Here is a 22,202-nt window from a genome sequence, read left to right on the forward strand (position 1 = left end):
AGCGGCGGCACCTGCTCCTCAGTGGCGGCTTCCACGACAAAGATTTTCAACTGCCAGTTTTATCAGCCGGCAAAATTTGACAAATTAATCTCATCTTCAGAACAAACATGGAACTGAAAGTTTGATGGGGGGTCGTTGATGCAACAGGACACTGAGATTTGGCGAAGAGCTTAACAGAAAATGACAGCTCTTAACTTTCATCACTTCCTGGTTCGTAATGTGCTTTGAACCCTCGTTTCAAAACACGCCGAGTCACTTCCGCCCAGTGTCGACCTCAATGGAAGAGGATGTTACCGATGTGCTTCGGCAAACGCAAAGTGTCACAGTTAAGCCACAGACGGTAACTGCCTCAGAGGCTGCAGTCATACTGAGTGTGCATGTGTGCGTACGTGGAGGCCTCCGCTGACCTCTAGTGTAGTTACTTGTAGTATTTCAGGTCAGCACAAGTCAACTACGCTTCCTCCAGCCTTTGAAATGGCCGCCTGGCCCCCCTCAACTTCGTTTCCCTATCAATTCTGTCAATACAGACTATTTTTTTCTTTCTGATGCCTGACATCATGATGGACAGGGAAGAGGCGGGGTTGAAAGAGAGCATCAACCTCATTCCTCTTCCTTCACTATGAGCTGAGGCAGCCTCCTTACCTTGACTTGTTGTCTGTATCTGCCTCAGTTCTGATCTTCTTTTTTTTTCTTTTGTTTTTTAACTTGACTTGGACACCCATGACTGATTTCCAAATGGGTAAGAATGAACTTCTCTCTTTTTATCGCTACGTCTTTTATTTGAGGATCTGGAGCTCCGTTCGATTTTTACTTTAAAGTCTTAGAAATGTGTTTATGAAGTTGCTGATGAATTTAGCACACGAGTCAGTTGCCTTCTCCTTTTGCTTCCATACAAGGAAGTTTAACTAACAACCTGGTCATTGTTCATCCAAGATATGGATGTTCTGCTGCCGACTTCATTGCAAACGAACATGTTGATTGGAGGTAAACAGGCGATCAGGACTGAAGGAGCACCTTCCTCTCAGCTTCTGTCCTGTCTCACTGACAGCCGTCTAATTTAGAAACAGAAAAATATATGAAAACAAAGGAAATCTCTGCTGGTGTGACATATTGGTGCATCACAAGCACAAGTTTTAGTTTATTTGGTGAACAGCTGGATTGTGGCTGCCGTGGTGAAGTGATGCACCGGGCTCAAGTGCAGGTCTGAGCTGAAACGGGGGAGAGTCGGTCATCATTCCACATAAAAATATGAATCCAGAAGTTACGGCTATATTGTAGCTTTCTCCCAACTGGATGTGCTTCATACTGTAACCAGAATCCATTTGTTAAAGATTTCTGTCAGCTTGTTGCACAAGATATGCAAAGGAAGGGTGGAGAAGTGCTGTTGTCAGACTTCTGACATCGGAGATCTCTAGAGGAAGTGCTGGTGGTGACATCTTGTCAATATATTGTAGAGAGATAGACACAGCTGCTCCCCTCGTCCCTCTGACGTCCGGCACCACACAGCCAGATGCTTTCAGCTGGAATTCAACAGCAAAACCGCTGCTCCCTGTACTGAGAACTCTTGTACGCCGATGACATACTCATTTGTGTTACTTCTGCTTTTTGTCGTGTCGGACGCCTCTCATGCTCTTTGCTATCCCCTCTGATTTAATGTCAGAAAATGTGAGGTCATTTTAAGGAGAGAAAAGTCATCCTCATAAACCCACCCATGGCTCCAGAAAAATGGTATGAAATTAAGACCCAAAGCATTTTGGAAAATCGAACAAAGCAAACAAAGTGACCGCCTGGTCCTATCCTCACAACAGGTTTTGAGAACCTATGTGCTTTGTAGTATTCCTATCACAGTTGATCCAGGTCTCGTCCAGGACAGGTTCAGACCCAAAATGAACCAAGACTAGCACAGACCATAATCTCACTGTGTCACTGTTACCATGGCTGAGTCATTTGTGCTGAAATACAGGACAAATGTTCCTTTTTCACCTCGCCTACATTTTTCTTTAGATTAGACATTAAGAAGCACCTTGATAGCAACGATCCCAGCCACAGAGGCGCCACTGTAGATTCACTCCTGGACGAGAACAAAGCACAGGGACTCGACAAAGACAACCAGGAGGACGGACTCGGACGCCTAAGGTGCTCTGGGCTTTTACTTTAATCCTGTTTTTCTCCACCCCTTTGGCTCTCATCCATGGGGTTTAACAGCTCAAGCACACGTAACTGCTGATAAACACTATCTGTTTCTAAGATGCATTTTCCTACCACGATGCCGAGGTGAGAGTGGTTTTAGAATGACTCAACATGACTCATACAGCCCTCTGTGACTGGAGTGTGGGACGCAGGTTGACCGAGTGGGAATGTGGTCTAGCGGGCCACCACAGAGCTAGTTTTTAAATGTGATTCTGCATTTTAATGAGGATCTCTGTAGTTTTTTTGTTTTTTTTTTGAAAGAAATGTATTCATAGAAGTATTTTGTAGCCTACTTTCAATCCACAGCAGCTCTCACTTGTCTTCCAAAAAAACAACAACCCTCTTTTCACCGTCATTTGGTTTTGATACAAAAATAAATACCATTTAAAAAAAAATGGAAACTGTGACAAGGAATATATGCTGAAATGCTGTGTGTCTATCCATCTATCATCTGTCCATCTATTTCCATACACTTGAACGGTTGTAATAACATTAAATCTAAACTTAAGAAGCATTCTAATTGACATCAGCATTGTTTTACACTCAAAAGCCAAACTCTAACGTCACTAATGACTAAATCACTGAACACAAACCATCAGTTTGAAGTGATTAAACCCCAGTGGGCCGATGTGTCTGAGGAACAAACTCCTCTCTGTGTGTGGGAACGGAGAATCTGTGTAATGGTTTTTGTTCCGACTCCTTTAGTTTCCTCAGATTTCACTGCAGATGAGAAGTTGGAGATTGAGAGCATCAAGATGTACAAGAAAGACCTTCTGGATGATATCCAGGTACAGCTTCTACGTACTGAGTGACAATGATCTGTGGCCTGAGTTTTTATGCCAAACGTATCAGTCCTGCACAAGTTTGCGTTAAATATAGTGTACGTTCACACAATTACGAGTTTTAGCAAACGCTCATTGAGAAGATCTCTCTCATTCTTTTCTGTGCAGAAGCTGAAAATGGAGATAGACAATGTCATGGCAGAAATATTCAGCTTTGAGTCGGCGGAGGAAAGGTCAGAGTTGGTCTGGGAACTCACCCACCCACCATACACAACACATCACGTACACAACATCCTGGTTCTGAGCACCCAAAATCTGTACTGGAGTTGGTTTTTCTTTCAATTCTAAAATGGATGACAGTGCTTTAAAATACTGTAGGCTGCCATTTTTACAATGACCAGCAATCAGAAACCTGACTACAGCTCCCAGGAATCTTACCATCCAAACATTGACCTAGTGCTCATGTTTCCTATGGAACTGTACGATTAAAAACTCTGTGTTAAGTTTTGCTAAGGTCAAAGTCTGGCTGAGGAGTCAAGCTGCCTCAGGCTCACTCAAAACCTGTGTGTGCTGTCGTTTCATAGCCTTCTGCTCCTTTTAGGTGTGAAAAGGGTTTGTTTGTATACTTCAGTGTGAGTGGTCTGTTGGCTATGATGTAGAAGTATGTAGTGAACAAGTATAGTCTAGTATATCAGTCTGTGTGTCAGACCTCTAAATATCTTCAGTTGTAACTTGGGAATAAAGAGCCGAAGAGTGACGTGCGAGGCTGCCAAGATGTGAAGAATGACCTGAAAACCTTTCTGCTTCAAAACATCTGTCCACTTGAACTGTATTTAACTGTATTCCCTGCAGCAAGACCCTGGAGAAGAGCAAACGGTTCTCAAATGGAAAGAAGAAATTCAACATGGACCCCAAGAAGGTGAGTAAGAGGGCGACCTGTGCGTCAGCTGATGTGGCTCAGAGAGAAGACCAGATTCCCCGCATCTCGATCAGCACCGTGGACTGACGGGTTGAGCTCACCACCTCTGAGCCTTTTATAGCTGAGCATCGCCGGCGAGCAGCTCTTGCTATCGCTGTGAGGACTTCCTTTCTCGCTCAAACCTGCGTGCAATGACACAGGCAGGCTCACAGCAGACTTCCTATGGTTTCTTTGGAAGGTCAATGTTGTCACAGATGTGAAACACTTTTTGTAATGCAGAGCGCAGAATCTGCTCTGACCTGAGCGTTAGCATTTGAGGTTAAATACATCTCTTAGGTTGTTGTCTCGGGGTGAGTGGCGTTGCAGTGGAGCAGGAAGTGGGCCCCCGAGCCCAGCTGGTCACATTGGTCCACATCCACTAAAGTCAAGCCAAGTCCTGCCAAACAGCCTGAGGGTGCGTGTCAGACAAGCCCCACTTTGCAATGCAATTGTAGAGGTGGCTGGGTGGTTGGTGTCTAGCCGGCAGCTGTTGATCTGCATTTGTGTTTTAACTTCCATATCAAATCTATTTGTACTCGTCCTCCTCCTCCGCCAGCGCCCCCCCCCCCCCCCCCCCATGGACAAGAAAGCAGAATAGAAATTGATTTTAGGGAATTAGGATCACGATCACGGAAGCTACGGGTTTGCTTGGTTTTACAAACCGGAGATGAGATCATGATGAAACTCAGTGGTTTGGGGGTGCGTGTGTTTTCCTAATTTTCTCTTCTTGCATGAACAAACCCTTGACAAAATACTGACATGATGAGGCCTTTTATGACGTGAGAAGGCATTGTGTCAGGTTTTCACAACTTTTAAGGGTCTTTTTGAAGGTTGATTGTGTTAAACTGAAAGCAATACGTGTGTGTGTGTGTGTGTGTGTGTGTGTGTGTGTGTGTGTGTGTGTGTGTGTGTGTAGGGTGTAAATTACCTCGTTGAGAATGGGCTGCTAAATGGAAGTGCCCAGTCCATCTCCGAGTTCCTCTACAAGGAGGAGGGACTCAACAAGACAGCCATCGGAGAATTCCTTGGAGAAAGGTGAGGAAGACGACACGGAGGTCGAGAGGTATGGACACAAGGACAGTGAGGAAGAAGAGGATGCAGCCTGCAGAAGACAGGGATCAAAAGGTGGAGGACATAAATGTGGCAGGGATGACGAGAAGGACAGGAGGTGGTGGAGGTGGAGCGTTGGAGAAGAAGAAATGAAAATGATGAGAGGACAGGAGAGGGACAGAGTAGCAGGAGTACTGGAAAGGGATGATCTTCCAACATTGTATTCTTCCTTCTCCGTCACTCAGAGAGGAGCTCCACCTCCAGACCCTGAAGGCCTTTGTGGAGCTGCACGAGTTCTCCGATCTCAACCTGGTCCAGGCCCTCAGGTCAGCTGCTGCATCTCATCGAGGAGAACAGGAACTTAACATACACGTGTTGGGACTCACAATCAGTACATCAAACATCTAAGCAGTAAAAGTATTTGAGGAACTTCCTAAAACTTCACCTGCCGTCAACATACATGCTCAAAGGTACAGTACATCTCTAACATGTTGGAACTCTCCTGGTGGATTTGACAGACAGTTCCTGTGGAGCTTCCGTCTGCCTGGTGAAGCCCAGAAGATCGACCGCATGATGGAAGCCTTCGCCACGCGCTACTGTGACTGTAACGGTCACGTCTTCCAGTCGACCGGTGAGCTTCGCTTCACGCGATGTCAGTTAGCTTAGCACGGTGAATGGTTATGGATGCATCCATCTTACCTGCTCAGCCTCCAACACCTGTCACCCTCCTTTGTGTGAGGCCCGCCGTGATTAGTGGCAGCGTTTGCTCCTCTTTTGTTCGCCCAAGTTTTGAGGTGACGTGTTCAATCACGCAGAGTCAGGAAAGTAGTTCCGGCTATGTATCTGACTGGAAAATTGCAATAACTTGCAATATTGTGATAATAATAAATGTTATTCACAATCCTAGAAATATGAATGCAGGCTGGTTTTGAGAAAACTGTACTCGTTACTTTCGACTGAGCTCTGCCAGCACTTCTTCACCGCCACTGTTGATTGTGCTAAGCTAACTAGCTTGGGTCTCAGCCCTGTAATGCAGCACAGAGGAGAAGATGCTCTCTATCTCCTTGTCTGGTTGATGAATATCAGCGTATTTCCCAAAAAGTTGGCGTGTTGCTTTAAGAAGAATCTGTTTACCTGATCACATGATCTCCATCTTTCATTTTGGCTCATCTTTCTTTCCGTCTCTTCACTAATTGAGCTCGTTTGAACAACGTTGCTCAGCATTTGTACGGTGAATATTATTGTGCCATTGGCGTGTTTATGTACACGTATTCCTCTTTATTCACCAGATACATGCTACATCTTGTCGTTCGCCATCATCATGCTGAACACCAGCCTCCACAACCCCAACGTGAAGGACAAGACCACCCTGGCCCGCTTCATCTCCATGAACAGAGGCATCAACAACGGAGAGGATCTACCAGATGACCTGCTCTCAGTGAGATCATCTGCCCTCCGAACCATAAACAACCTTTGAATATGCAAGTTCGTTAGTTCACTGATTATTTGATTCAACTGTTCTCTGCCTAGAAACTTTATGAGAGCATCCGAAACGAACCTTTCAAAATCCCGGAGGACGATGGGAACGACCTGACACACACCTTCTTCAACCCGGACAGAGAGGGCTGGCTCCTCAAACTTGGTAAAAACGCCTCCGCAATTTATTTGTAAAACAAGCCCTCGTTAAGAGGAACCTGAAGAGGCGGGCAGCAGATGTGCGTCTCATTAATGTGAATCATTTTTCTAGGAACCTAGATGAGGTAACGAAGAGGAGAAGTTTACAGGAAACTGCAGTCTAACCAAGCTGTCGACCCATTTTTATTTTGTTTAGCTTGAAGCTTGATGTTCACATTCCCATGGTTTTTGTACGTGCTGCTTAAATATAAATCTGTATGTGGTTTGGTACCTTTGATGACATATTCAGGAGGCCGAGTGAAGACCTGGAAGAGGCGATGGTTCATCCTGACTGACAACTGCCTCTACTACTTTGAGTTCACGACCGTAAGTTTCCCACCGCATCGCTTCAACATCTGTCTGACTTCTTCAAAGTCATCAGATCTTCTACCGAGTAGCCATGTTTGCGGCGTCTGGAGTCGAGTGTTGGTTAGTTAGCTCAAGGCTCTGACTCGTGATGTCTGCAAGGAGGATCAACATGAACGGTGCACTGATCCGTTGTGCCAAAAGCATGAATCCCGTAGGGCGACGTCAGAATGAGCCCAGAAGCCAGAAGCAGTCAGAGTTCCATTTAAAAGTCAGAGGGAGTTTTCACACTTTCAGCTTAGTCTGTTCTGCAGGATTAAATACATCAATAAATGTCACACTCGTGAGTTTTGAACATTGCAACGGCTGTTGCTAATATGTGGCTGAACAACAACATAGAAGTTGTCAGAGACATTAAACAAAGTCACGCCAAGAAGGAAGAAGCTGTCAGCTGGTGATTTAACTGAGGCTTCAGAGATCTCCAAAGTGGTCTTCATTTGTCAAAATGATCCTGCTGAACAAAACTTGCAAGTTTCAAAAGTTGTTTTTCTTCCTGCAATTAACTAAAGCCCAGTGTAAAACCTCATTAGCTCCTGGTCACACATGAACACAGGGAGATGCTAACTTCCTGTTGGACTCATCATCCCTGTGGCGCGTTGTGATTCTCCCTCAGATCGTAGTAGGAGCTCGAGTCAAATCATGGCAAATAATTCACAATCCAGGGTAAAAACTCTGTTGACTTTTGGTGGAGGGAAAGCATGGCGACTGCCGTAAAGCCTGCAGCGCTCCAGTGACTCTGGTGATCCTCTGTTCTGCAGGATAAAGAGCCCAGAGGCATCATCCCCCTCGAGAACCTGTGTGTGAGAGAGGTGCCGTACCCTCGCAAACCTGTAAGATGCTTCCGTGCTTACTTTTGCCACACAAATACAGATAGACTGAAATATATATATAATATATATATCATGATTTTCCCTGTTCTTCAGTATTGTCTGGAGCTCTACAACCCCAACAGTCGAGGGCAGAGGATCAAAGCCTGTAAAACAGAGACAGACGGCAGGGTGGTGGAAGGCAAACACCAGTCCTACACCATATGTGCCGCCAGCGCAGAGGAGAGAGACTCCTGGATCGAAGCCATCAGGTCAGAACACACACACGCGTGCAGCCCGGTGTCACCTGTGAGGAACATGCCGGTTCATCTGAGTCCCGTTCTGGATGATTTCACACCATCTAGCCTTGTTGTGCAGGTGCGGGTGTCCTTTAACATGCAAATGACTCAGAGAATCCAACCTGTGTTGGAGGTGCAGTTCCTGTTTCTGAGGCCCCTGGCGGATACGGCTGGTTTCCTGAACACTTCAGGCTTTCAGAATCTAATCTGTTATTGGAGAAAAAAAAAAAAAGATCTGTAGGTTTTGCTGTATTTTTGGGAAAATGTAACCACGTCCATGACCACAGTGATGGACTGTGCAACAGAGTGTGTCGTCACCAGTCGTGAAACATTTAAAGTGTGTAGGTTGCTACACAGCCACGTCCAGCCCTAAATTTGTTTATGACTGACCAGTGTCTCCTGGGGAGGCGGCCAGGGACCTGTTGGGTTAGGGTCTGGCACCAGGTGATTATTGGGGACCTCCTTGGACACCCACTCCTTTTTCCAGGCTGACTGGATATTGAAATCTGTCATTTGCTGAGGTAAGAACACACACTGTCATTGCATCACGATCACGACGATCTCCGTCTCCTCAAACAGGGCGAGCATCACCAAGGACCCGTTCTACGACTTGGTCTCAGTCCGTAAGAAGAAGGTGATAAACCAGGCCCCTCAGGACTGAGCTGCCCCGGGCCGGTCCTGGATGTGTGTTTGTGTGCCACGGTGGACTGTCCTCCTCTAACGTCCTGTAAGGGTGACAGCTGACCCAGACAGAAGAGCACTGACAGAAGCTGTTGGGGCTAAAAGAGGGACTTCTCTTTCCACTTCTCATTTTTACAGACTGAACAAAACAAGTGTCAAAGGTGACTCAGTCACTGCTGCCTTTACTGCCGACATGTCAAGAGACACTGCGACAAAAGAGGAAATCAGCTTTTGTCACCCGAGTGGATTGTTGTACATGTCAGTTCCTGTGGTTCCTTCTTGTTCTTTTCATTTCTCGTGAGGACGATTTCTTATTGTGGCCTCACAGGGTTTCTTGGCCGAGGAGGACTTCAGTCACGTGTTGCTGCGACCGAAGCGTTCTCACGAGGGTCAGAAATAGACTCACAGAAGAAGAGAAGCAGATTACGGCTGGCTAGGGTTCACTTTGTTTCTGTTACAAAACCTGTGTTATAATCTAGAAATGCACAGGACTGTCCCCCTCTGATTGGACAAGCCTGCATTTCTTTAATTTATCTTCCACTGAAAGCGCGGTGCAATCGCTCTGCAAACCTGAAGGAAAAAAACAAAGAGTTTGGCCATGTCGTGTTGTGTGTAGCCGCCATTGTTCTGAGGTTCTCTTAGAATCATTTTTTTTAAATAAATGAAAAAAGGTTGGAGCCTGTTTGTTTTGCTACAGAGCTGATAGCCAGCTGAGTTTCAGTTCAGTGCACTCGCAAACACACTTCCGTGTGTGTGTGTGTGTGTGTGTGTGTGTGTGTGTGTGTGTGTGTGTGTGTGTGTGTGTGGTTGGTTGACATCCTTACACACGTTTCTTCAAGGCTGAAAGCACCTGACCCGCCTTTGTGGTTCACTTTATTATATTTTGAGGTCTAGAAACCTTTTTTTTCAACAGGTTTATCCACCCTGCACATTTGCTGTGGAGCTTTGCATTTTTTTTGGAACAATTTCTGACCACCGCTGAAAAGCTTGAACGGGATGAATTTAGCAGAGAAAGCAACAAACACCAGCCTGTCGTTCAGCATATCTGATCACAACATTTTGCATGGACCCAAATTTTTATCAGTTCGGGATTGATTTGATTGATTTTGATCAAACAAACCAATGTCTGCACTGACGCTGGAAGTGGTTACACTTTCAAACTCAATTGTAAGAAAATGAAGAAACCTGAAAGCTGAAGAAATTCAGTTTTCATCGTGTACTCAAGGGCAAAATCCAAAATGACACTGGATGTTTCCCTGTGATTCTCAGACATTCCACAGTCATGTTCAATACTTTTAACAGTGTCGTTTATGTTGCCAGTGACAGCACACAGCTACACTCGCGAGCAGCTAACAGTCTGAGGCTGGGCAGGTTCGCCTGGGTGACGTTTGAAGGAAACCTGAACGTAGCCTACAACTGGATTTGGTTCATCGCTCCATCCTTATTTTCTTAAAACAGAGATGAATGAGGGAGTGGAGACAGAGCCGGAGCCGTTCTGATGTCTAAGTCAAGCTGCACGCACGTGAAAATGCCTCTTCCTGCAGCAGCGATGACTTCCTGTTTTCAGTGTTGCACCACATCCCCCTCTCGTTCAGACCCACGGGCCTCAGCTCAACCTCCAGTTCCCGTCAGGCCTGACGTTCCCCTGTGAGACACACACCGTTCTCACAGTAGGCTACCACTGTGTCCCACCACTAGGTGGAGCTGTCCTCTAATTCTACAAGTCCAATTACTCATTTTCAATATGACACATTTTTTTGGGCACAATGAACACGAGATCCCAAAACTTAAGGGGCCACGTTTGGCAACCCTTGTTCAAAAACATGTAATAAATGAATAAAGAAAGACAGTCCAGCATGCCACACTAACAATGGCCCCCGACCCTGCACACCTCATCGCCGCAGGGTGGAGCCACCAGGAGAAATTCAGCACAGCCACGGTCCCGCTGAGTTCTCCAGTAAAACGCGGACTTCTCCTCATAAAAGCGTAAAAAGAACAAATTCACAACAGGCTTGATTCACACGCTTCATTCGTCACTGCAAAACAACACAAAGGTTTTGGGTCATCATCTTTGTCGCTGAGCCAAATCCAGCCATGCGGCGCTGCTACCCCCCGATCAACACTGATGTCACACTTAGTCTAGAGATGGTGACCCCATATGTCTGGTGCAAGAAAGTGCAGTAAACATCTTTACATTCATTCATGGTCTGAGCAAACATGACGCTCGTGATCACCAGCACGTGTCACAGCGGCGTCCATCAGGACACCGGAGCTGCAGGCCTGGTTCCCTTGTTGTCCCCTGGTCGGACAAGACTGAGCCTGACACTCTACATCTTCCGTGTGTAACCCATCGCTGTCAAGTGGGAAAATGTGAAAAGACGTCACAGAGGAAGCACGTGGTCATCCACGGCGTTGGAGAGGGGGCGGAGCAACCCCCAGGAGAGCTTGGTGAAACTGACAATGTACAACATGGAGACAAAAACTGCTGAAAAATGAAAACCGTTGCCCTCCATCACAGATTATTGATGGGGTTTAAAATTTGACGCTAAAGCTATAAAAACTCCTTCGTGAGTCAGTTGCAGAAGGAACGTGCACCCGCGGGGTCTCCTCCTACGGCGCTGGATAAAGCGCGAGCAATATTGCACAATCAAAGGTGAATTTAACGTTCACGAGGTCCTTTTTAAAGAAACGTTCCCATGCGTGGCTCGGATGACCTCAGGACACACTGCAGCCCTCCTTCAGTCGACGTCCACTCTTCATACCTGGGAATAAAAGAGGAAATACAAGTGAGGGGAGGAACCTGGAACGACGTGAAGGACGTAGCGTCACCAACCAAAGAGACAGTTTAAACAACTCGTCCTCTAGAAAATGAGCTTATATAAACATATAACAACAGGTTTGTCAAAATGAAATAAAGATATTTTATTTACTTGACAGGTGAGTAATTCACAGGGATGAAGTCAAGAGAGAATAAAATTAAGATAATTGATATTCAGGCTTCAGACAAAAACCCACTCACTCTCATTGTCTTGTGCTGCGTTGTTCTTCAACCTCTGTGTCGTCTTCACTATCACCTCAAAGTTGTCCTCACTTCCATCCGGCGGGCTGGGTTCCGTGGGGGAGGGGCTGGCTGTCAGGCTATTAATGGAAAGTTTACTGGTTGATTTTCTTTTGAAAAATTTTTGCCTCCAAGAGATTCGCTGTTTTTTGTCCTTCGCAAATCCGTTAGGCCTCTTGAAGGTTTCGCTTGGGGTGTCTGAGGGCTGCGATCTCAGCCAGTCCATCTTCTCACTCTTGGCCACTTGTGGCCTTCCAAGGTCCATTTCCTCCTGGACCTCAGCCAGAATGGACCCTCTTTTAGGTCCTGGTTCCTGCAAAGATCCCGTTGGACGGAGGGCGTCTCCAAATACTAAGGAGTATTTGGGATTGTAGTACTTGTGTGCAGGCACCTGGATGTTGGCTTTCCGTGAGTCTCCCAAACTAACTTGGAAGCGGGACGTGGTGGCAGGTAGAGGCGGGCGTTTGGGCCCAACTTTGGAACGTAGCGTGGTGGTCACCTTGGCAGGTGGTTTGACGTGGAACTCTTTGAAGAGATCGAGCTCCTCAGAGATTGCATAAAGCTCACGGAAGTCGTGGTCGTAGAACTCGACCACCGGTCCCGTCATCACCGTGATCATGTTTCGATCCAACCGAGACGTACACCAGGAGAAACTGGGACAGAGAAGAGACGAGATCAACAGCAGATGTCAGGTTCCTCAGGTTGTATTCTTCCTCTCTGAAGCTTAAAGGAACAGGCCAACTTTTAGGATACAACTTCATTCCTGTGCTGCTAACTCAAGCTAGTAATGATGGACAGCAGCCACAGGAAAGCAGATCCAAGTTGTAGTACAAGTCCTGTCAATCAGTAGCAACTAAAGGTATCGAGCCGAGAGCGTTCAGCTGAACAGCAACGACAACTTCAGGTCAGACGGCATATTATGATCCGGTTTGTCTGGAATGGATGTCATTACAGAACAATGCAAACGATCATTGTCTATAATAAAAAGTGAGACTATTCATGTTAATCCATGTGTCAAATCTATGCGAGGTTAACCAACGTCAGAAATATTAAGATTCTACACACGGAGGGAAAAAGTCAACATCACGCGTGGCTGAGAGCAGAGAGAGGAGCGGGGCTCTCATCTTTCAAGTTCAACTGAAGCTGGACTCTCACGTCTCCTGCTAGATTTTAACTGAAGTATCCAGAGGTTTTAATCACTACTTGTTCTTGCTTCAGTGCAGAATAACGGTCATCTCAGCTCCTGGCTGTTCGCAGGGGGACGGACCGAAGGGAGAAGGTCACTGTGATGCCTCACCTGTAGGAGCCAAACACCACTTTGTCCCCGTCTACCAGCATGTACTTGTTACAAAGCGAACCAGGCAGCCTGCCGAAGGACAGGCTGAAGCCGATTCCCTTCAGTGCTCTGGCTCGGATGTTCTGCAGACACGGTGACACAACAAAGCAGTGGTGAGTGCGACGGTGCGCCGAAGCTGCACACAACAGCTCATTTGACTTTCAAACTAGAAGATGACTCGCAGAGACCAGAACCATGGGTCAAGCTGCGCACACGTGACCAGGGGTGACAACGCTCTGAACTCACTGCATTGTTTTCCTGAGGGAGGAGCGGTGGAGTGCTGGGACTGTAACTGCGTGGAAGACTGAGATAACAGCTACAGGACGTGAAGCCGCCCGCACAGGCAGGGGAGCTTCTGGAGCACAGCAATCAGCATGAAGACCTCTCTGTGTCAGAGCTCTCCAACCCCACATGAGCAAGCGGTCAGCAGGAGAAGCAGCTCGTGGAATATGTCAGCAGTCACATGGCACTTCCAGACTTACGATACACAGCTGAAGAGCTTGGCGAAACACAGTGCCAACGCTATCTTAGCTCGCGATGCTCTGACCGGATATCAGCCTGGTGCCGACTCAAACAGCTGGACTGGATATCAGAGGAAGTAGAGCTGAATCAGTTCAAAATAATTCTGTGGTACTGGACGTGGTCGCGCGTGTGTGGGGTGAAGTCGTGCGTCAGCAGTGTGACCTGTAGGCTGCCTACTGCAGGAAGGAAAGCTAAGTGGCCTGGAGAGATAAAAGCAAACAGTTTTCAAGTACTTGCTCCTGTGAATGATAGCAACTCAGTCAACACATGTCTGTATGTATGTGCTACATTTTGATTTGCACCACCAAGCTCTGCACCAAGTCAGCTTTACTCTCAAATAAAGCAAATCATAACCATCGTACGAGTACAGAAACAATCCTGATCGATGCCTCACATCGGCCTGTTGGTTTGAGACATTCCAGGGGAACCAGCAGAAACGTAGCTTTTAACAACACTTTCAGGAACCCTTGAAGGAAATCACATCTCTGTCAATATTTCTCTGCGGTGTCATCTTACCCGGAGGTGCTGCGCCCCGATGGACAGTCTGGAACACATATCCAGGAAGTGCGGCACACCTTGGTTATCTAACAAGATGTAAACAGGCACAGAGCGACGCCAGGCTGCGTCCATCAGGTCCTGCAGGATCTGGATGTCAGTGAGCAGGTCCATCACTATAGCGATCACCTGGAGAGAAAAGGTTGATGAGTCCTTCCAGGAGGTCACAGCAGAGAAACTAAGGGGTTCTGAATGCTGGCAGGAAGCTACAGGTGATGACATCATTTCCAGAGAATGACCATTTGAATAGAATGCAGTCTGATTCTGAAGAGACATTCCTGGTCATAGCGTCCTTAGAGGAGTGGATTATTGACTGTCATGTGATCACAGTTGGAGGTCGACTCACCACCAGTGAGCAGGTGAGTTAGCAGCCTCGCGTTCCCAGGACATCAACCATGATTTAAGAACACGTTGTATTCATGATCTGAGAGAGAATTACTACACTACCCACAATCCTTCAGCGTAGCTGTAACATCTCTCATAGTTGGAGGGATCCGTTACCACTGAAATATTGAAGTGTTCCCACAACTGCTCCAGAGGAACCTGACTGGCTAAGTAGCGTCACGTTCAATGATTTACCCAGCATGCAGCTGGTCACCCAGTTACCTGGGAAGTTAAACCGCTGTCGCCAAAGGTAGAAAATCTGCGTCAGCTGAAGTAGAAGCGTTCCGTCGGAATGCAACGACGGCCAATAAATCCTTCATTCACAGAGGACAACATCTGGGTCTGTGAACAGGCTTTCAGAGACGCACGTCCTTCTCTGAACTCGCCTTGGCAACCTTCCATCACCGCCATGGGAGGTGAGTTCTATTCATCACCGCCTCACACACACCAACACACACACACTCCTCCGTTCCTCAGCTAAATGCTAACAGATGTTACCTATTGGCTGGTATCTTTAACATTGTTTGACTGAGTCTTTAACTTGGTGAATTTTTACTGGCATCTTAAAGAGAGTTGATGTAAAAAGAGAGATTTTCCGGCAAAGGCAGCAGGAATCTCAGCTCGATCTATGCAGAAAAGCCCCTGCTGACACAGTTGATCTGCCAACTGAAGCTTCTTGCCACCAAAACCCTGAGGGTGCTTTGGAGGGAGGTGGGGCCACACGAGGACACAAACCGGCACCGCAGCGGTTGGATAGTCTCTGCTGTGTTTGATCAAGCCGGACAACAACGGCGTGACATCAGCGAGGGTTTCAGAACTTAAATGGGTCTCTGTCTTGCTCCAACACACCATGACTTCCTCCTCCCGCTCCTCTTCCTCCATCTGAACATTGGGATTAGAAGACATCTGCACTTTGCTTTGATCAAATAAAGGAATTCCACAGAGCCAAAAACTGTCGGTGCAAAAAAAATTAAACCACCTGTGAAGTGAATCATACCACTGTAAACACTGATGTTTGTCCAAGGAGTGGCGTGGGGGAGGGGCCTGAGATTACATAGTGCTTTATTACCTTTATAAAAACAATTTCTCTTCATGGCTTTGTTACACTGAACCCGAAGAACGACGAAGGAGCACAGAAAATGGAAATGAGATGGAAACTCTGAAGCATGGAGGGATGTTGGAACGTGTTCAGTGGGGGCAGTGGAAGGAGGTTTGGGTGTATTGGGCCATTATTCCACTGTAAAGTCATGGAAATGTGTGTGTGTGTGTGTGTGTGTGTGTGTGTGTGTGTGTGTGTGTGTGTGTAGTTTTTTTTAAAATTCATAACAAATGTTTCTCTGTCAGTGAAAAAAAGAAGAGTTGTTAGCAACCCCTGTGTCATGAGGGGAAATGCTAAGCAGACCTGGGAGGGTAACAATACACACGCACACACACGCATAAACACAAGTGGAGGCTTGCAGAATGTTGCTGTGTTCAAACAAACACAAGTGAAGAGCGATGTAATACATCTACATGAAAAGTTCAGGGCTGGGAAAACTGGTTGCTCTGCATCTGCTCTGTTTAGTATTTTCCTGAAGCAAAGCAGGGGAGTTTGTTGAATTCCACTGATAACCAACCTGAGTCAGCTGAGATTTACAGAGCGTTACTGAGAAGGTTACTACGAGCGTTACTGAGAAGGTTACTACGAGCGTTACTGAGGTTACTGAGAGGGCTACGAAGAGCGTTACTGAGAAGGTAACGAAGAGCGTTACTGAGAGGGCTACGAAGAGCGTTACTGAGAAGGTTACTACGAGCGTTACTGAGGTTACTGAGAGGGCTACGAAGAGCGTTACTGAGAAGGTAACGAAGAGCGTTACTGAGAGGGCTACGAAGAGCGTTACTGAGAAGGTTACTACGAGCGTTACTGAGAAGGTTACTACGAGCGTTACTGAGAAGGTTACTACGAGCGTTACTGAGGTTACTGAGAGGGCTACGAAGAGCGTTACTGAGAAGGTTACTACGAGCGTTACTGAGAAGGTTACTACGAGCGTTACTGAGAAGGTTACTACGAGCATTACTGAGAAGGTTACTACGAGCGTTACTGAGGTTACTGAGAGGGCTACGAAGAGCGTTACTGAGAAGGTTACTACGAGCGTTACTGAGAGGGCTACGAAGAGCGTTACTGAGAAGGTTACTAAGAGCGTTACTGAGAGGGCTACGAAGAGCGTTACTGAGAGGGCTACGAAGAGCGTTATTGAGAAGGTTACTAAGAGCGTTACTGAGAAGGTTACTACGAGCGTTACTGAGAGGGCTACGAAGAGCGTTACTGAGAAGGTTACTACGAGCGTTACTGAGAAGGTTACTAAGAGCGTTACTGAGTGGGTTACTGAGAGGTTTAATGAGAGCATTACTGAGAGGTTTAATGAGAGCGTTACTGAGAGGGTTACTGTGAGCATTACTTCACCCAGAAAGTGTCATTTGGCTTTAAATGACTCCGTAGCGCATATTTGTGTCAGAAGATGGCGCTATATGGGACATTATGATGGCTGTAATAGGCAACGTAGAAAAAGAAAACTATGGTTGCTAACCAATGAAATTGAGTGAAAATCTTTTGCAAATTTGAAGTAGTTTATGCTCATGATGCTGTTTCCTTAAAAAGGAAACTGCGCAGAACAGTAAAATGCACATTTAAGTCCCTTAATAAGGACACGGTTAATGACTCAGCATGAGGAGACTTAACCTCGCAAACACGACCTCTTGGTGACACCAAAAGTCAGAAAACACCAGCCACAAATATCTAGAAGCTCATGGAAACTGAGGACAAACAAGAGCAAAACCTTGATCTCCAAACTTGAACTAATCATCTGGTTTAGTCCTCGCCTTCATTCAACAGCTCAGGAATCCACAAACACTTTGACTTGACCTAAAAACAGACGAGACCACTGGTGCAGCTGTGACGGAGCTGAGGAGCTCGGATGAATGCAACACTGGTGGGGCGGGGTTTGGTGTAGCTTAGTACACTCAAATGAAACACATTAACCTGTAGTGAATTATTAAGAACATACAACAGGAAAAGTGCAAGTACTCTTGTGTCATCACTTTGAAAACTCCTGAGTTTTTGTGTGAAATGACCTGAAACCAGAAGAATGGCAGAATGGGGTAGGGATCTCCCACAGACGGGACACTGACGGAGCAGACACGAGGCACAGCCGATTAAGAGGCCTGAGCGAGGAGCTGACACATGCTGGCGTCGTCTGAGTGTGAGCTGGTGGAAGGGGTGACTCAGCTGAGCAGTGGCGCTCTGTGAGTAAACACAGAGACGGACGACTCAAACACGCTCAGGACTTCAGGGTCTCCGGAGCTGCGGGAGGAGGAGTGAATCCCTCAGCCAGCCAGGGCCTGAAACACCATGACAACGGGGCGCATTGTGGTGAAAGCAAGTGAGAAAAAGGGTGAACGCCAGGAGGTCGTTCTTCAGGCGAACCCTCCTTCCTCTCCTGGCTTGAGTGATTTGATGAGTTTGAGAACGACATGCGACAGGGATGACAGATTTCTGTAGTCCAACAGGAAGTTAGCGTCTTGGTGGGTCCTCTCAACCCAAACCCAATCAGATTTTTACATTGGATTCTTAGATTATTACAGAACATAAGGTTTTATGTGGACCATTAAAGTTGAGGAGACCGACTTGTTTTGTTCTGCGGGATCGTCTTCACTGCCAGACATCACTTGGATGATGTTTGCTGCTCCTCACTGGCGATTTCTCTGAAAGTTGACCACGTTGCACTTTTCTGCCTAGCAACAGCTGCTGGTATCATTCTGACCATGTGACCGTGGGATGGGTCCATATTGCTTTGGCAACAGGTCCTCCCGGTATTTAAAATAACTCAAACTCTCACAAACCTGGCTGTGACTGTGCAGAACCAACAGAAGAGGTCAGCTCCACCCAGCTGACATCACGATGGATGGACCCAGCGTATTTCAGACAGACCTGTGACAGCGTGGTGACCTCAGGCAACAGGACACGCCTTCACGCTACAGTGCGTCAGCGTAGCCTTGAGAGTGACGAGGCTCTAACTAGCTAACAAACTCACATACAGTGCCTTTAACCTCATTTTTTTCCTTACCGTTTCTTTATCAACTGTCAACTCATCCACTCGTTCAATAATTCTCTAACACATCTTTGCAACTCAAAGTCTACAAAATCTCTCCTTTATACTTACATTGTGAGGGGCTTTTTTCTAGAGGTGGAAAGCAACTTAATATTTAGAGTGCTTCAGTGAAATGTTGAAGTACCTTTACTTCAGGATTTGTATTTTTGGGGACATTGTACTTCTACTCCACGGAGGAGAGAGACCCGATGGACATGAAGCACTTTCAAAAAGTGAAACCTGACAACTTCACAAGGGCAAAGAGTAGAACGACTGGGGACACATCAGTGGAGCGTGACCTTCAGAGGTCAAAGGTTCCAGGGGTGAACTCACACCCGATTAGTGGAATACACAAACATCATGGGTAACTGTTACTCTGATCCCTAAGTAAACTCAACATCAAATACTTCTCTAGTGGAATTACATAAACTGTGGTGGAGTACTATTTTGCAGGGGTATTTTAAGTAAATCAGCTGTGTACTTCCTCCTCTGTGGTTTTTTGTCCAGGAGATTTCAGTTTGTCAGGATTTATCCACGCTCACCTTGGTGGCCTCCTGGATGAGTCTGCGCACCACCTCCTTGATGTGGGGTCCGTTGTCTTTGGGCGGGTGAGTGTGAACTGACACCCGGGTCACCCCTCGGAAGAACACCCCGCTGGGCCAGCCGATGTCCAACGACGGCACCTCGGTGTCGGACATCTGCGGCCAGTAGGTGGAATGAACCCCGGAATCCGCGGCGGTGCCGGTCGCCCCCAGCTCGGACCTGGATGACGCGTTGTTGCTGTCGCCGCTGACGTCATCCCCGGAGTCATACGCTTTAAAGGTGTTCATTAAGAGTTTCACCTCTCGGGCTGACAGGAAGTCTTTCATTTTGTCTTCTTTGAGGCGTGTCTTGAAGGCACCGTCCCCGTTCTTGAGCAGCTCCTCGATGGCGACGCGCTGCTCCTCGCTGTAGTAGAACTCCGGTCTGGTCTCCGGGACTTTGGTTCCGATGCGTCCGTCCTCCATGCACACGAGCTGGGACTCGGCCATGGCTGCTGCTCTCTCTCATCCAGCGGTACCTGCCGTGTCCTACCTGGAGAGTGACGTGACTGACACGTCCAACTACTGGGAAAGTTCTCTTACCTGTTGAACCGGGGGGGGGAGGAGGCGGGGGGAGGAAACCACCATGCTGCCTTCAAGGACAGTAAGAAAAAAACAGCACTCAACTGCAACAAGGGTTCTTCAATCAGTCTTGAGTCAAACCTGATGATTCATTCACTTCACGCTTAAAAAAACAAAGTTTTAATTAAAGATCACGTCACGTATCTTTACACTCCGGACACACAACAACACACAACACACAACCTCTCAGAAAAACAAGTTCTCAGTTGGAACCTGAAAGCAGCAAATCGTTTAAATGACAAAGATACTTTCACTTTTGTTGATCCAAACCCCATAAACAGAGCAAAGAGCAGGACGTGTCACGTGCTTTCGTGAAATTCCCGTTTGTGGAGGAGCAGCATTTGGAATTTTGTCAGATTTTTAGTGACTGAAGTGCTTTGATTAATATTTTCACGGTTATTGTAACTTTGTGCTGTTTTCCACCAGCAGACTCTTGTCACTGAGGGCTTTTTTCTTCTTCTCCTTTTTCCTGGGTTCTTACAGTCAGGAACTCCCTGGAAAAGTCAAAGAATTTGAAAATCGCAATTTCCAGGTCTGGAAAAGTTTTTGAAAAATAGTTTGAGCTCGAAATCCTTTTGGAAAAGTCACCATGTGAATGTGCTTCTCACACATCTGCACAGTCGAGTTTGTGGTTCAGAAGATTAAGAGAAATCTCTTTCGGTTGTTTTTTATTTACTTTAACACAAATTCATGTGTCAAACCCATCAGATTATCATTCAATCTTAGTTAAATGTATGCTGGCTAATGTCAAATATTTCTCTTGATTTTTCTTGTGCAAACAGATTTTATTTTTTAACGTGACATCTCAGGGACACCTCCAGAGGATGACGTCATTGTGGAGGTCAAAGGTCATAGGCACAGCTTTTTACTCCTACAACAGTGATGTGGTATTTGTGGATTTCTTCATCTTGTCGCAGTAATAACCTGTATATTAGTTCACGTCATATCAAACAGGATCCAAAGCGCCCAGAGTCTCGCGCAGGTTAACTACGGGGAATTTGGAGCTGCACGGCCGTGAGGATTCATGTCAGTCATCATGGTCGTTCTCCACGCTCTCCGTGGTGGTACCTGACATCCTGCACGTGTGCGTCTAACCAGCAAGTTAGTCTTCATTGTCAGGTGACATTTTGCGGGCGGTGAAATCGCCAGGGTTGAGCTTGGCTCTTAACCGTGACGTCGCTGGGAGGGAACAGGCGGCAGTTTGTCCCTCGCCCGAGCCTCCCAACGTCCCCTCTCCTGATAACTCCTGCTTCTTTATAGTTTGATCAAAAATCCCTGACTGAGCGCTTCAACCACGCAGTGAATAAACATTAAAAAATCGAAACAGTGCAGTGGTGTGACCCGTTTAACGTTGTGGAGATGTTTTTAGGACAACATATTTTGTTGAGAAGTTTGATTTTGAATTGATAACCTTTTGTGGTTTATCTATTTAAGACTGATTTTTTCATTTCAGGTTAACTATTTTCTGTTTATATGTTATTATTTTTTACAACATCTGTAATACTTTTTTGTTGTTTTTGATTGTCAACCTAATTTGCTCCAGATGGCTTGTTTTTGTGACGACAAGTTAACAGCTTCAATAGCATTTTGTTACTCACTGATTCTGTACCTATGGGCCGCCTTGTTTCATTGGTCCTGTGTGTGTGTGTGTGTGTGTGTGTGTGTGTGTGTGTGTGTGTGTGTGTGTGTGTGTGTGTGTGTGTGTGTGTGTGTGAGGGAGTCCTGCTTCTCTATGATGTGCTACAGTGAGCGTATCGGGGGAGTCAGTCAGCTTCTCCAGGTCTGAATCTTTTGCTCCTCCTCGTACTGAGACGCTTGAACTTGCGTGTGAGGTCTTCAGTCCCTCCTTCAGCTGAGAACACTGCCCTCTGCTGCCCTGCAGAGCTTGGAAGTGCTGCTGCATGTTCTGTAAATGTAAAGAGGATTCTTTCCACGAGTCACCGTGTGGCCCATTTCCCATTGAATGATGTGTGTTTCTATTTTTGTTTCTGTCTGATGATGGAGGAAGCTGCAAATAAGCTGTTGGGACCGTCCACAGCTTCTCCTTAGCGCCAGAGTACAGGCACCACATCATGTGGCCTTTATTTGAATTCATCTGAAGGGTTCTACTGTGACTGCGAATCTTTCGTCCTTGAACGTACAGCAGCCGAGCAGAAGAGAGAATGTAAATAAGAGCAGATAAGAACAGCTTGGAGAGTGTTGGCCGCTCAGATATTAGAGACGATGTTGCTACAGCATCCTTGAGGAAGGG

General features: G+C 46.5%; 2 protein-coding genes across 3 annotated transcripts; one reads left to right on the top strand and one right to left on the bottom strand.

Moving 5' to 3' along the window:
• The first annotated feature begins 329 nt into the window (after positions 1–329).
• cyth4b (cytohesin 4b) lies at positions 330–9,476 on the top strand. 2 transcript variants are annotated; one of them, XM_086212305.1, is made up of 13 exons: positions 330–739; positions 2,896–2,978; positions 3,141–3,205; positions 3,825–3,891; positions 4,847–4,965; positions 5,226–5,306; positions 5,499–5,611; positions 6,270–6,418; positions 6,511–6,622; positions 6,905–6,981; positions 7,779–7,850; positions 7,944–8,098; positions 8,705–9,476. In XM_086212305.1, the coding sequence occupies exons 1-13, from the start codon at positions 721–723 to the stop codon at positions 8,784–8,786; spliced, it is 1,194 nt and encodes a 397-aa protein (XP_086068431.1). In that variant the 5' UTR covers positions 330–720; the 3' UTR covers positions 8,787–9,476. The 2 variants fall into 2 exon arrangements, with proteins under 2 accessions (XP_086068431.1, XP_086068432.1); XM_086212306.1 differs by lacking the exons at positions 330–739; positions 2,896–2,978; positions 3,141–3,205; positions 3,825–3,891; positions 4,847–4,965 and having other exon boundaries at positions 5,289–5,397.
• Positions 9,477–9,682: 206 nt separating this feature from the next.
• Positions 9,683–19,902, bottom strand: sack1fb (scaffolding CK1 anchoring protein Fb). Its single transcript, XM_086210299.1, has 5 exons — positions 19,331–19,902; positions 14,239–14,406; positions 13,162–13,283; positions 11,826–12,517; positions 9,683–11,568 (listed from the first exon to the last, which is right to left on the bottom strand). Exons 1-5 carry the CDS (start codon positions 19,817–19,819, stop codon positions 11,522–11,524), a joined length of 1,518 nt encoding a protein of 505 aa, XP_086066425.1. The 5' UTR covers positions 19,820–19,902; the 3' UTR covers positions 9,683–11,521.
• Between the last annotated feature and the right edge of the window lie 2,300 nt (positions 19,903–22,202).

This window comes from Aulostomus chinensis, chromosome 8, assembly GCF_037954235.1.
Source record: "Aulostomus chinensis isolate RoL2024-O1b breed Wild chromosome 8, RoL_Achi_v1.0, whole genome shotgun sequence".
NCBI lineage: Eukaryota > Metazoa > Chordata > Actinopteri > Syngnathiformes > Aulostomidae > Aulostomus > Aulostomus chinensis.